Below are 13085 nucleotides of genomic sequence, written 5' to 3' on the forward strand. Positions count from 1 at the left end.
GAGCAATTTTTGGAGAAAAATGGGATGAAGGAAATTTCGAGTGAAAGTAAAGTACTTCTGAATCAGAAAATAACTGAGCAAGAAATAGAAGGAGCCATCCAAAACATGCAACTGGGCAAATCTCCGGGGCCTGATGGACTGACTTCCAAATATTATAAAACTTTAAAAGAATGGTTAATACAACCTTTGAAGGAAGTCTGTAATGAAATTCTTGAGGGGAAAAAAGCACCTGAAACGTGGAAAGAGGCTTATATCACGCTTATACCGAAGACAGAGACTGAAAAGACCCAACTTAAGAACTACCACCCAATTTCTTTATTAAATGTGGATTACAAAATTTTTGCTGACATTCTTGGCAAGAGATTGAAAAAAGTACTGATGGGGGAGATTCACAGGGACCAATCGGGCTTTCTCCCGAGAAGACATTTATCATCAGTTATTTTTTTTCATCTAAACTGCTGTCTTATTTACTTTAGAATGCAGTACAATGATTATAGATCAATGGTCTCGTTAAACAGTAACATTCGTGTTAAATTGCGGTTTTAGGGTTGTTTTTTTCATTGTCTGGAACCGATCAATCCAATTTCCATTACTTTCAATGGGAAAGTGCGCTTCAGGTTAAGAACGCTTCAGGTTATGAATGGACTTCCGGATCCAATTAAGTACTTAACCTGAGGTACCACTGTACCTGCTCTGATACCGTGGTAACCGCCTGTCAACACCTGAGCCTCCTGCCACCAGATGCAGAACAGCATGTGCTTAAAATGACTGTAATCTGCCCAGGGACCTTATGGATCAAGAGCAACTATAAATAAAAGACATCATCATCAGCCACAACGTTGCACAAGCCAAGAGGAAGTATATCACACAGGTTTGTCTATGGAGCAAATAGTTTCAGAGATGACTGCATAGTGCAGAAAATTGCTGCATAGTGCAGAAAATTGCAAACACACACACACTCCAAAATATTTGTGCAGTATTTCTCCAAGAACATCTCCCTATGTTGCTGGCACTGGTATAATAATTAACTAAACTAGCTACGCACACATGCCGAATAACAGAATATTTGTAAAGAAGGAGCTCAGGAGGTTCTGAGACTATCTCAAAAAATTCTCACTAGTTCAATAATTACACAAGAGGATTTCTTAACAGTTGTTTGGGTTCCTTCCAACTCTCCAGTTCTGTGATTCTATAATGTTGTTTTAAACCTGAACATTGGACCTCCCAAGTATTCAAAAGATGTTGAACGTGCTGGACAATTTTATTTCAGGAAGAAAACACCCCTGCTCAAGTAAGTATAAAGGGAATGCTGAATCATCAAGCATAGCTTGCAGGAAAATCTGGGGGAAAGTTCATTCCATTGAATGAAATGATTCATTAGAGACAGTTCCTAGTATATTTGCTGCTCATTTCAGCCAGCGGACATTGTCCTTGATCAAACGATGTTGTGACTTTCACAGTAATCACTTCAGAAATTTGCTCACTGAAAAGAAATGGATTGGGCTGAACAGATTCCAGCATTGTTCCTGCTCATCCTTACAATTATATTCATTTGGAAATGGGGCAGTTTCTGGAATAGGAGCTCCAAAAATTTCCCACCAGGTCCGACGCCTTTACCACTTCTTGGGAATCTCCACATGATGGATCTGAAGAGACCTTACAGAACAATGTTAAAGGTAACGTTTTCTGTTCTTTATGCAGCAAGGCAAAGATTCTGTGGGTGTTTTTAGGCCAGGTAGATGTCAGTGTTCCATCTCATAAATGCAGATATGCAAAAATGATAAAACTCTGTCAAGAATGGCTTATTCGTTTTTTTCTTCCTTCTTGTGTGTGATTGCTGTTATGGTTTAGGCTGATAGCTGATCTGTGCAGTGGAGGGACTGGGTCACTGGAGGAGGGGAATAGGAATGCCACAACCAGCCTGGGACGCGGGTGATGCTGTGGTCTAAACCACAGAGCCTAGGGCTTGCCCATCAGAAGGTCGGTTGTTCAAATCCCTGTGACAGGGTGAGCTCCCATTGCTCGGTCCCTGCTCCTGCCAACCTAGCAGTTCGAAAGCACGTTAAAGTGCAAGTAGATAAATAGGTACCGCTCTGCCAGGACTGTAAACAGCATTTCCATGAGCTGCTCTGGTTCGCCAGAAGCGGCTTAGTCATGCTGGCCCCATGACCCGGAAAACTGTCTGCAGACATAAGCCAGCTCCCTCGGCCTGAAAGCAAGATGAGCACCGCAACCCCAGAGTCGTCCATAACTAGACTTAACAGTCAGGGGTCCCTTTACTTTTACCTTAAACAGCCTTATCCGCAAAAATTAGCTGCAAAATTATCGAACTTTTCAGTGTGAAGCCAGCACTTCTAAATACATCATTTTAGAATCCACTCAAGCTTTCACAATTATCTTACATGAAACAAAACAAAGCAATTATATTGCTGAATGTGGGCTTTTAAGTGCGCCCATGTCTGAAATTATGTTCTTATTGAGAATGTTCATCTGCACTGGAAGCAATCGCTGTTAAAAAACAACATCAAAGAGAACTGGATAACATATAACACAATATTAAGGGAAGAGGTGGGTCAACTATCATATTTTTCGCTCCATAGGACGCACCTGACGCGCCAAGTTTTTAGAGCAGGAAAACAAGAAGAAGAAAAATCTGACTCAAATGTTGTACTAAACTATTTCAAACAGCAAAGTGGGTGGCTCCTGTCCGCTATGCTTTTTTAAAGCGAGCCACAGTATACAATGAAGAAAATGGAAAAATGACAGACGTGGTGGTAAGGTAAAGGTAAAGGTACCCCTGCCCGTACGGGCTAGTCTTGACAGACTCTAGGGTTGTGCGCTCATCTCACTCTAGAGGCTGGGAGTCAGCGCTGTCCGCAGACACGTCCGGGTCACGTGGCCAGAGTGACGAAGCTGCTCCAGCGAACCGGCACCAGAGCAGCACACGGAAACGCCGTTTACCTTCCTGCAATAAAGCGGTACCTATTTATCTACTTGCACTTAAGGGTGCTTTCGAACTGCTAGGTGGGCAGGAGCTGGAACCAAATGACGGGAGCTCACCCCACCGCGGGGATTCAAACCACCGACCATGCGATCGGCAAGTCCTAGGCGCTGAGGTTTTACCCACAGCGCCACCCGTGTGGTGGTAGTATGGTTGCATTGTTTTTTTGTAACATAAAATCATTCAATAAAAATTATTTCTTTGAAAAAGAGAACGTTCATCTCTTCGCAACACTCACAATTCCCATGATTCTTTGGGCAGGTGTAAAAAATTTTATTAGATTAAATCTAGGTCTCCAGGGTAATTTTAGCTAAAGGCAATATTGGAAAGCACTGGCACTCCTCGGGTGAAACATAGGAGCCTAATTATGAGCAGCCACAACTGATAGCTCAGTTGGTTGAGCATGAGACTTTTAATCACAGGGTCGTGGGTTCGATCCCACATTAGGCAAAAAGTGTTACCATAAAGCAGCAATGCTGCAGCAAGCAAAGGCTCTAGCAGCTCAGTCAGCTGCTTATGGCTGGAAAGCCAGACAGGATGTTTGTGACTGTTGCCATGGGAACAAAGGGGCAGTCCATTCTGTACTGAGCACCGGATGTTAGCTCAGTGTGTGTGTCATATGACCCGTACTGGAAGTACATGGGAGGAGTTTATTCTTACTGCTGTGGAGTGCAGACATGTTTCTCTGTACGGATGTAAGAGACAGAAATAAAGAATGTAAATAGCTTTCTGTCTGCTTCTTTCCCCTCCCTGGGGGACACCAAAGGGGAGAGAGAAGGAACGGTGTGTTCTTCTCACACATCTGGGAAGAATCGCCGAGACCTCACCTGCTTATCTGCCGAGGTTAGCAGCGGGGAGGTCGCCAAGGAATATCTGCCGGTGCCTCCGTTGTGGCACATTCCTCTGACCCAGGCAGAATTCCAACATTTCCCTGCATTTCAGGGGGTTGGACTAGATGATCCTTGTGGTCCCTTCCAACTCTACAATTCTATGATTCTAACTTTCAATTTCTTAAGGAAGGAAAATTCACATCAGTTTTCAACATTATTTGCTCACAATTATATCCAGATAAAATAAAAGACCTGCAGAATTTGCCATCCTACTGCACTTTCTTCTTAATAATTTGAGGTTGCTCCTCTTCCTAAAGACACCCATGTGCTGAACAGTGCTTAGACATTTAAAGTTGATGAATTATACCATGCAACTATGTAAATGAAATCAGTTTTTATTTCAGTTCTGTGACAGTATGTCTGTATGTTTGGGGGGTTTATTTGATGTTTCTCTCTTTTGGTCATTGAACTCCAGTTGTCAAAAGAACATGGCCCCATCTTCCGCATCCAAATGGGATTCCAGAAAATGGTGGTGCTGACAGGGTATGAGACAGTCAAGGAGGCTCTGGTGAATCAGGCGGACGCATTTGCAGAGAGACCCACCATCCCAATTTTTGAGGACCATGCAAGGGGCTTTGGTGAGGCCTTTCCTTCTGTATAATAATTGTGCTGTTTGTGAAATTTAGTTATCATAGCAATATAGAATCTGTGCCAAAAGGTTCATAGAACTGATTGTTAGTTTCAATTATAGCTTGGAGGACAGCCTGCCAATCGACCGGTGTAGCTGCAGCCATTGGATGGATAATGTCAGATGTCTTTGTCACTGCCAGCAAAAGAGTAGTGTTGAGGGAATAGGAGAATCTGGTCATAAAATAATGTGCCATTACATCTGAAGGGCTGTAAACTGGAGAACCCGCTCTCCAATCGTGTTCTGAGGGTACAACCCATAGGGATATTGCTGAAGTTCTGGAGAATGTGTGTCTTATCAGAGACCGGAAGAGGGACCAGCTGAGAGGCATCCTCAGTTCCACAGAAGAAGGGTGAGATAAGCCCAAACATATTATCGTGGCCATGATAACTTGAAACTTGATCTCTGCTCTTCAGGTGTTGTTTTTTCACATGGTGAAAACTGGAAAGCGATGCGGCGGTTCTCACTAAGCACATTACGGGACTATGGCATGGGGAAAAGGTCCATAGAGGACAGAATTGTGGAAGAATGCAGTGTCCTGATTAAGACATTTGAATCTTACCAAGGTGGGTTAGTGTTTCCCTCTACTCCTCCAGGGCAAAACAACACTACATTAGATGCCCAGAATAATGTGTTATATACATATTGCTAACTCTCAGAACTATAGTAACCAGGATTCCCTGTGAAGAAGTAACCAATCTGCAGTGTTCAGGTCAGTGTGAGGTAATGCTGGCCTCTGTCCCTCTTTCCTGTTTCTAAAATAAATGTGCTCAATACATCGGTAGGAACCTAAGACAGAGAAGAGCTATTCTAATTGGTATTTTATCTGAGCATTGTTTAATATTTATGTATAGGACAACCATTTGAAACCTCCACAATTATGAATGCCGCTGTTGCCAATATCATAGTGTCCATCCTACTAAACAAGCGATTTGAATATGAAGACTCCACATTTAGAAAACTTCTAAAGATGGTCAATGAAAATCTCCAGCTTTTGGGAAGCCCCTCTGTCATGGTAATCTAAGCTTTTTTAAATGGAAAAGAAATAGTTGGTTGTATTCACAGAATACTCAATGTGGGTGCAATTCCATATTGTTTGGGCTTCACTGCAAAACACATCTTGAGAAATATGAGTTGCGTAAGATCCCAGGACAGCATTTCCTTCCAAAGGTCCTCACTCAGCTTTCTTTGTGCAGCTTCTAGGAGGGGAGAGGTATTGCATATTTGCAAGGAAAAGTATTAGTAGAAAGGAATTGCAATCTTCAGGTATTAAGTAAAGCAGAGAAATTAATACTCACCTTCCAAAGTAAAGGTATATTGGCCAAATAATACAAATAATTATTCTGTTTAGATCAATCATCCTTCAGTTTTGAGCAGAAGTGACAAAGAGACATTAATTCTCCAGTTACTAAAGATGAATGGAAGTGGTTATAATTGGAAATTTAAAAAATATAGGAGCAGCTATTATACACATATATTTTGGACTTGTTGTAAGATTAAAAGCTTTTGGTTATAAATTAAATTCTTGGTACCAATATGATTTTAATACCCAAATACATTTGATTTGGAAAAGCATAGCAAGCAAGGGAGATTTTGGACTTTGCAACAGTTATAACCACTACAGCCAGACTAGTCAAAGCTATATATATGTATATATGTATATATGTATATATGTATATATGTATATATGTATATATGTATAAAACACATGGGATGCAGCATTGTTAACACAACTTAAAAGTTTTAAAAGGGATATTGAAAGAAGGGCCCCAAATAAATTTATTTTTTAAAAAGCAAATATAAAATTTCAAGACAATATTCACCCCATTTATTATTTTCATTCATATAATTGGATATTCTGCTTAAAATATAATAGTTAGATAACTCAAACCATAACTGACATTTTGTATATTGTATGCATGATCTTATGAAATTATATATAGTTGAAATATTTTATTTCTTTTGTAATTTCATCTTTTTAAAAAATAAAGGTGGTTTTTTTAATATACAAGACCCCATATCTATCCTTTGGGGACTCCACTTCTACATCCTTCTATTGGGAGAATGTCTGTCTATTCCTATGCCCCACTTCCTGACCCACTAGAGGACCTCTCCTCCTTATTCCAATGCCTGTTTTTCTTACCCAGGAGTCTTTGTTGTGCAAGCTTTTTTGAAAGTCTAAGTCAGGTGTGGGAAACCTTTGGCCCTCCAGCAAGAGCTAAAAATGCCCCACCGCCAGCCCAAGACTGATGCTGACATGAGCCGAGGTGAAGCAATTTGCCTCAGGTGGCAGATCCAACCGCTTCTCTGTCCCTGCTGTTGCACCACTGCCAGCCACGTCTCAGTTTTGCCCATGCCCCCATGGCTGCTGCCACAGTGCCCTGTATTGTGGCAGCACTGTGAGTAACACCATGGGTCTGGGGGGGACAGTGCCAGGGGGGCATTTTGCTGCCCCTGGGCACTTCTGGTTGACCTCTGTCTAGGGGCTTGTCCACATCTGAGCAAACTGCTAATCCACAAGTACAAGGGGGCTCCATAACTACTACAGCACATAAGAAAATGGCCTCCAGCCTTGGCCTCTAAGGGAAATTTACTCAATGTTGCTCCAACCCAAATACATTTTTGTTCTGTGTCATTGTTTATTCCTCTGTGGAAGATGAGATATTTGGAGTACCACCTGAGAATTAAGCACTGGGCTTTTCTCTTTGTCGTATTTTATCCTTACAGCTGTATAATATATTTCCTGCTCTTGGCTTGCTTTTGGGAGCCCGTAAAACTATCCTTCAAAACAAAGATGAGATGCATGCCTTCATAAATACCACCTTCATACAACACCTCAGAGATCTGGATGAAAATGACCAAAGGAGCTTGATTGATTCATTTCTTCTGAAACAGCAAGAGGTAATGGAGTCTTTTAAGCCCACCAATAATTTTTTTTGATATTTTCAAATGTTAATAATAATATAAAGCTTTGGCTAATATCTGGAGTCTGTGACCTGATTGCTTGCAGGGCTGTTTTCCACTCGGACTCCCGCTCCTCTCAAAAGACAAAGAAAAAAACCACCTTTGAGATACAATAAGGTTGTAGATTCGATCCCTGTAAGGGACAGCTGCAGTCCTACACTGCAGATGTTTGGAACAGATGATCCTCAGGGTCCTTCCAACTCTATGATTCCATGATTCCATGACTTGTCCAACACGTCATGCTCCCCCCCCACCAGTATTTCTCTTGCAGCATGCTCCTTTCTTCTGCCTGTGACATGCTTTCATGGAGAAAAGAGATTTGAGTGTGCTGGCTGTGTATGATTTTTCTACTTTCCTAGACAGCTTCTCTGCTCTTTACATTCCAGTGAGTGCCCTCCCAGCCCCTGCCTAGCTACTTTGATATCTGCACATGGAATCTGCTAATTTCTTTCTTTCTTTCTTTCTTTCTTTTTTTACACCCCAGGAGAAGGACAAGCCGAATGGATATTTCCACAATGAAAACCTAAGATCCCTTGTGAGTAACTTATTTGCTGCTGGCATGGAGACCACTTCTACCACACTGCGCTGGGGACTGTTACTAATGATGAAATATCCTGAAATTCAGAGTGAGTGCTTTTCATTGGGTTGGCTCCCATCACTCTAGCTGGCAGCACAGTTCAAGAAGGACACTGACAAACTGGAACGTGTCCAGAGGAGGGCAACCAAAATGGTCAAAGGCCTGGAAACGATGCCTTATGAGGAACGGCTAAGGGAGCTGGGTATGTTTAGCCTGGAGAAGAGATTAAGGGGTGATATGATAGCCATGTTCAAATATATAAAAGGATGTCACATAGAGGAGGGAGAAAGGTTGTTTTCTGCTGCTCCAGAGAAGCGGACACGGAGCAATGGATCCAAACTACAAGAAAGAAGATTCCACCTAAATATTAGGAAGAACTTCCTGACAGTAAGAGCTGTTCGACAGTGGAATTTGCTGCCCAGGAGTGTGGTGGAGTCTCCTTCTTTGGAGGTCTTTAAGCAGAGGCTTGACAAGCATATGTCAGGAGTGCTCTGATGGTGTTTCCTGCTTGGCAGGTGGTTGGATTCGATGGCCCTTGTGGTCTCTTCCAACTCTGTGATTCTATGATATCTTGATTCTAGTTATACATAACTAGAGTGGTACTTCTGGTTACGTACTCAATTCTTTCCGGAGGTCCGTTCTTAACCTGAAACTGTTCTTAACCTGAAGCACCACTTTAGCTAATGGGGCCTCCCACTGCCACTGCGCCATTGGAGCGTGATTTCTATTCTCATCCTGAATCAAAGTTCTTAACCCGAGGTACTTTTTCTGGGTTAGCGGAGTCTGTAACTTGAAGCGATGTAACCTGAAGTGTCTGTAACCCGAGGTATGACTGTATCTGGGGGCCCAGGAAGCTGGGGGGCTGAGGCACCACAATTTTCAATGAGGGGGATGGCCCCCCTCAATATTCCACAACCAGGTGGGCCTTTTTCGGCCTAGTTTCACTGTGTGACATGACACATGTCAGTCCCCCCAATGTTGGGTGTAACCATGCACGCATTTTTCTGACTTTAGCTTCCTACATAACTATAAGCAAATTCTCAGGTGAATAGCATCTTCCACAATTTTGCCTTATGTTGTTAGATTGTGCTCATAGATCAGGCATTCCCATTGCATAATTAGCTGTCAGTTACACCAGGAAATCTGAAGATATGAGTTGGTGGCAAACATATGCTTTTGAGTTTGGCATTGGGGGGGGACACAAAAAAACCCACCAATGAGTTTATTTTAACAAAAAAATTCCTACTCCACTGCCCCCAGATAAGGTTCAAGAAGAAATTGCGAAGGTTGTTGGATCTTCTCAACCAAGGATTGAGCACCGAACGAAAATGCCATATGTAGATGCAGTGATCCATGAGATCCAGAGATTTGCTGACATTGTCCCCACAAATATTCCACATGCAACCACTGTGGATGTTACCCTCCAAGGCTACTTCATTCCAAAGGTAATCACTTTGATTAAACTGCAATCATTTCTTCTTTAATTAGGACATTGCACTTTAGGCTAAGAAGAAGAATAGTTTGGCTTTGATATCCTGCTTTATCACTACCCGAAGGAGTCTCAAAGCAGCTAACCTTCTCCTTTCCCCTCCTCCCCCACAACAAACACTCTGTAAGGTGAGTGGGGCTGAAAGACTTCAGAGAAGATTACGAGTCCACCGCTCGTCCACCACTAGGAGCAGCCCCCACTGACCTCCTTGTAAAGTAGGGGGCCATTGCCCCCCTGGGGGCCCCTGTTGGAGCCCCAGTTCCCTAGTCTGGGCCTACTTGCTTCTGCCTTCCTCGCTGCATACAGGTCTTTATTGAGTCATCCCAGAAAAGTTGGGCAAGGGGCTCAGTCAACAATTCTCTCAGCCCAATGATGACTATTTAAGGAGCTAATGGTATATAATCTCTGGATTATAATCCAGATTGTTTCTTTTTTTTTTTTTTTTTTAAAAAGACATTGAGGACTATACCATAACGATTTGCTTGACAGCCCATATCCATTTTTTAAATCACTCTTGCTTTTCCTTTGCAGGGGACTCAGATCATGCCACTACTGACCTCCGTGCTGCACGATGAATCTCAGTGGGAAAAACCATACCAATTCTATCCTGAGCACTTTCTTGACTCTGAAGGAAAGTTCATAAAGAGAGATGCATTCATGCCTTTCTCTGCAGGTAACTCAATTTCTGTCTATTTATACATATCCAATGTGAGCTTATGGGACGCGGGTGGCGCTGTGGGTTAAAGCCTCAGCGCCTAGGACTTGCCGATCGAAAGGTCGGCGGTTCGAATCCCTGCGGCGGGGTGCGCTCCCGTCGATCGGTCCCAGCGCCTGCCAACCTAGCAGTTCGAAAGCACCCTTGGGTGCAAGTAGATAAATAGGGACCGCTCACCAGCGGGAAGGTAAACAGCGTTCTGTGTGCTGCGCTGGCTCACCAGATGCAGCTTGTCACGCTGGCCAAGTGACCCAGAAGTGTCTGCGGACAGCGCTGGCTCCCGGCCTCTAGAGTGAGATGAGCGCACAACCCTAGAGTCTGTCAAGACTGGCCCGTATGGGCAGGGGTACCTTTACCTTTACCTTTACCTTTAATGTGAGCTTAATGAATAGGCCATCCTAAGTATATTAACATAAAATAAAACTTGGATGGAAGACACAATCCCAAACTGTCATTTAGAACTGCAATAAGATATGCAGCATTATTCATTTTCAGTAGGGCAACTTCTGGGCCAGTGGCCAAATTGGACTCTTCAAGGCTCTCTAACCACCCTCAGAACGTTCCCCAGGCCTTGGCTTTCAATGGACATGCTCTGTGTTCCCCTCGTGGGCTTTGGCCTGGCCGGAATGTGCCATTGATCCATGATAATGCCACCTGCTTGCTGTGGTGGAGAATGGATACAGGCTGTTTGGAGGATTAGGGCACAGAAAACTCTCAGACCGTGGGCTGAAAAACATCCGCTCCCCTTGGTTTTCAGCCCTGTAGAATGCTTCTTGTTTGGAGTTCATCTTTTGCATACTTGCCAACATTCCTCAGATGGAAATCAGGACATTTTTCATACCCATCCAACTCACCCTCCTCGAAAGGCCATTTGTGGTCCCCTGCCCACCGTCAGAAGAAGTCGAGTGCTGCCATTTCTAAACCAACAGGACTGACGACTGGCACCCTCCACTGTCCTGAGAAAACCCCTTAGCCCCAATCTGATTTTATTCTTTTAGTAGATTTACAAAAGGAAAAACACACACCGATAACCACATTTTAGAAAGAGGCAAGATTAGACATGGCTGCCCCAAGCATTTTTTTAATAAATCCAGACTCCTTGTGCTCCGTTCTGCTCCCCCTTCCTCCCACCCAGGACTGCTCTGCCCTCTGCCTCCCCCTCAGAGCCACTGCATCATCACAATAGTTCTCGACAGACACATCCTCTCCTCCAGCAGCCGCTACGGAGGGACAAGCGCTGGCTCATCCTTCTCCCCAAGCTCAGCAGCAGAGCATGCATTGTGGGACTGGAGAATTGGGACACTTGGAGAACATGCAGTTCTTCAAGATTAGTGTTCATTCTTGTTGCATTTTAGAAGGGTATCATTATGAAATTTCAAACAGTGAGCAGTTTGATGCATTCCATTATAGATAAACCAATAAAATGTTGTTAAGGAAGCCATGAGCCCAGTTTCAATCCTGCTTGCGCTTCCTTACAGGTCGGAGAGCATGTTTAGGTGAGAATCTTGCCAAAATGGAGCTCTTCCTCTTCTTTACAAGCCTCCTGCAGAGATTCACATTCCAGCTACCTCCTGGAACATCTGAAGATGACCTGGATCTCACCCCTGCTGTTGGGTTCACAACACCACCCATGCCCCACCAACTCTGTGCTCTGCCACGTTCATAAGATGCAAAGTTCATGGGTTGCTTATCCTCCCTGTGTGTGCAATGCAAACCGCTTTTTAAACACCCTTATTAACCATGGACATTTTGGTTCAGTAGACTTCCAGTCGGATTGGCCCATGATGTGTCACAAAACTTAAGTGTTGCACACTTATGTTCTGCTTAATGTTTGTAGTAAATACGATTCCGTGTTAATTGTAGTGCTTTAGTTCAGCCTAGGAATTTAATTTTGAAATTTACTTGATTCTGTTCAGAAAAAAAAAATTCCTACTATAATCTGTATACCGGTAATATATATAATCTACATATAAGCTATATATTTTGTGTCAAGCCACTTCATTCCTTGTGTATTTTACTGCTTCATCATGTGTTTCTAAGTGAAGGGCACTTTTAAAAACAAAGATTTAAGCAATGGATGGTCAAAAAGGAGTAGTCAAATGCAGGTGCTTCTCCCCAATCTGATGAAGAGGCTCAGATTTTAACTGAGGGTCACAGGTATAGCAAGTCTACAGGTAACAAAATAGATTAAGTCTTTCCATGTGAAAAGAGCAATGATAAATTCCACTGGTTTTTAAAATTTACATCAGGAATTTGATTCAAAACATTAAAAACTTTCTGTTTAAAAATCCTGTTTTAAAAATTTGGGTGGGTATGGAAAAACTGGGTGGGAGATGCTGTGATCACTAGGCCGGCACTATTTTGCTCCTCCCCCAGCAGCCTACAGCTCCATCACCTTGCATCTCATGACTTTGCCGTCTTCATTTCTCTCCATGTTCTGTGTGACCAGGGAGAAGGGAGCTAGTCACAGCAGGAGGGGGAGACTCTCCAGATGAGGCAGGCTGCGTCATCTCTGTCTCCTGGCACCTTCCTCTCCTGTCTGAACTGCTCTCTGCCCCAGCTTCTTCCTGCTCATGAAACCCTGTTACCACTTCAGCTTCCAACACCTCCTCCTCCCAGTCAGCTCCCTGTTCTCCCACTGACCACTCATCCCACCACCAGTGCCCGGCTCTGAACCTTCTCCCTCTGGGGGTTTCCCAGCTGCTGTCTCCCATCTCAGCCAGTCCATGATACCTACCCACTTTGAACTTTTTATTTATTTACAGCCAAGTGGTGTGTAAATGTTATGAAATAAATAAATAGGGCTCGGGTCCATCTAGCA

The 13085-nt window shown here is 43.3% G+C and overlaps 1 protein-coding gene across 2 annotated transcripts in view; it reads left to right on the plus strand.

Moving 5' to 3' along the window:
• The first annotated feature begins 1276 nt into the window (after positions 1–1276).
• Positions 1277–13085, plus strand: part of LOC309338378 (cytochrome P450 2K1-like) — a 28705-nt gene continuing 16896 nt past the window's right edge. The window contains exons 1-10 of one of the 2 annotated variants that reach the window (XM_081855602.1): positions 1277–1291; positions 1461–1676; positions 4307–4469; positions 4936–5085; positions 5374–5534; positions 7247–7420; positions 7968–8109; positions 9321–9505; positions 10081–10222; positions 11743–12243. In XM_081855602.1, coding sequence (XP_081711728.1) covers positions 1494–1676; positions 4307–4469; positions 4936–5085; positions 5374–5534; positions 7247–7420; positions 7968–8109; positions 9321–9505; positions 10081–10222; positions 11743–11930 — 1488 coding nt within the window. In that variant the 5' untranslated portion in view covers positions 1277–1291; positions 1461–1493 and the 3' untranslated portion in view covers positions 11931–12243. Of the gene's footprint in view, positions 1292–1419; positions 1677–4306; positions 4470–4935; positions 5086–5373; positions 5535–7246; positions 7421–7967; positions 8110–9320; positions 9506–10080; positions 10223–11742; positions 12614–13085 lie in introns of those variants that run through there. The other variant, XR_014154879.1, reaches the window with a different exon arrangement.

This window comes from Podarcis erhardii, assembly GCF_964252035.2.
Source record: "Podarcis erhardii genome assembly, chromosome: 3".
Classification (NCBI taxonomy): Eukaryota; Metazoa; Chordata; class Lepidosauria; order Squamata; family Lacertidae; genus Podarcis; species Podarcis erhardii.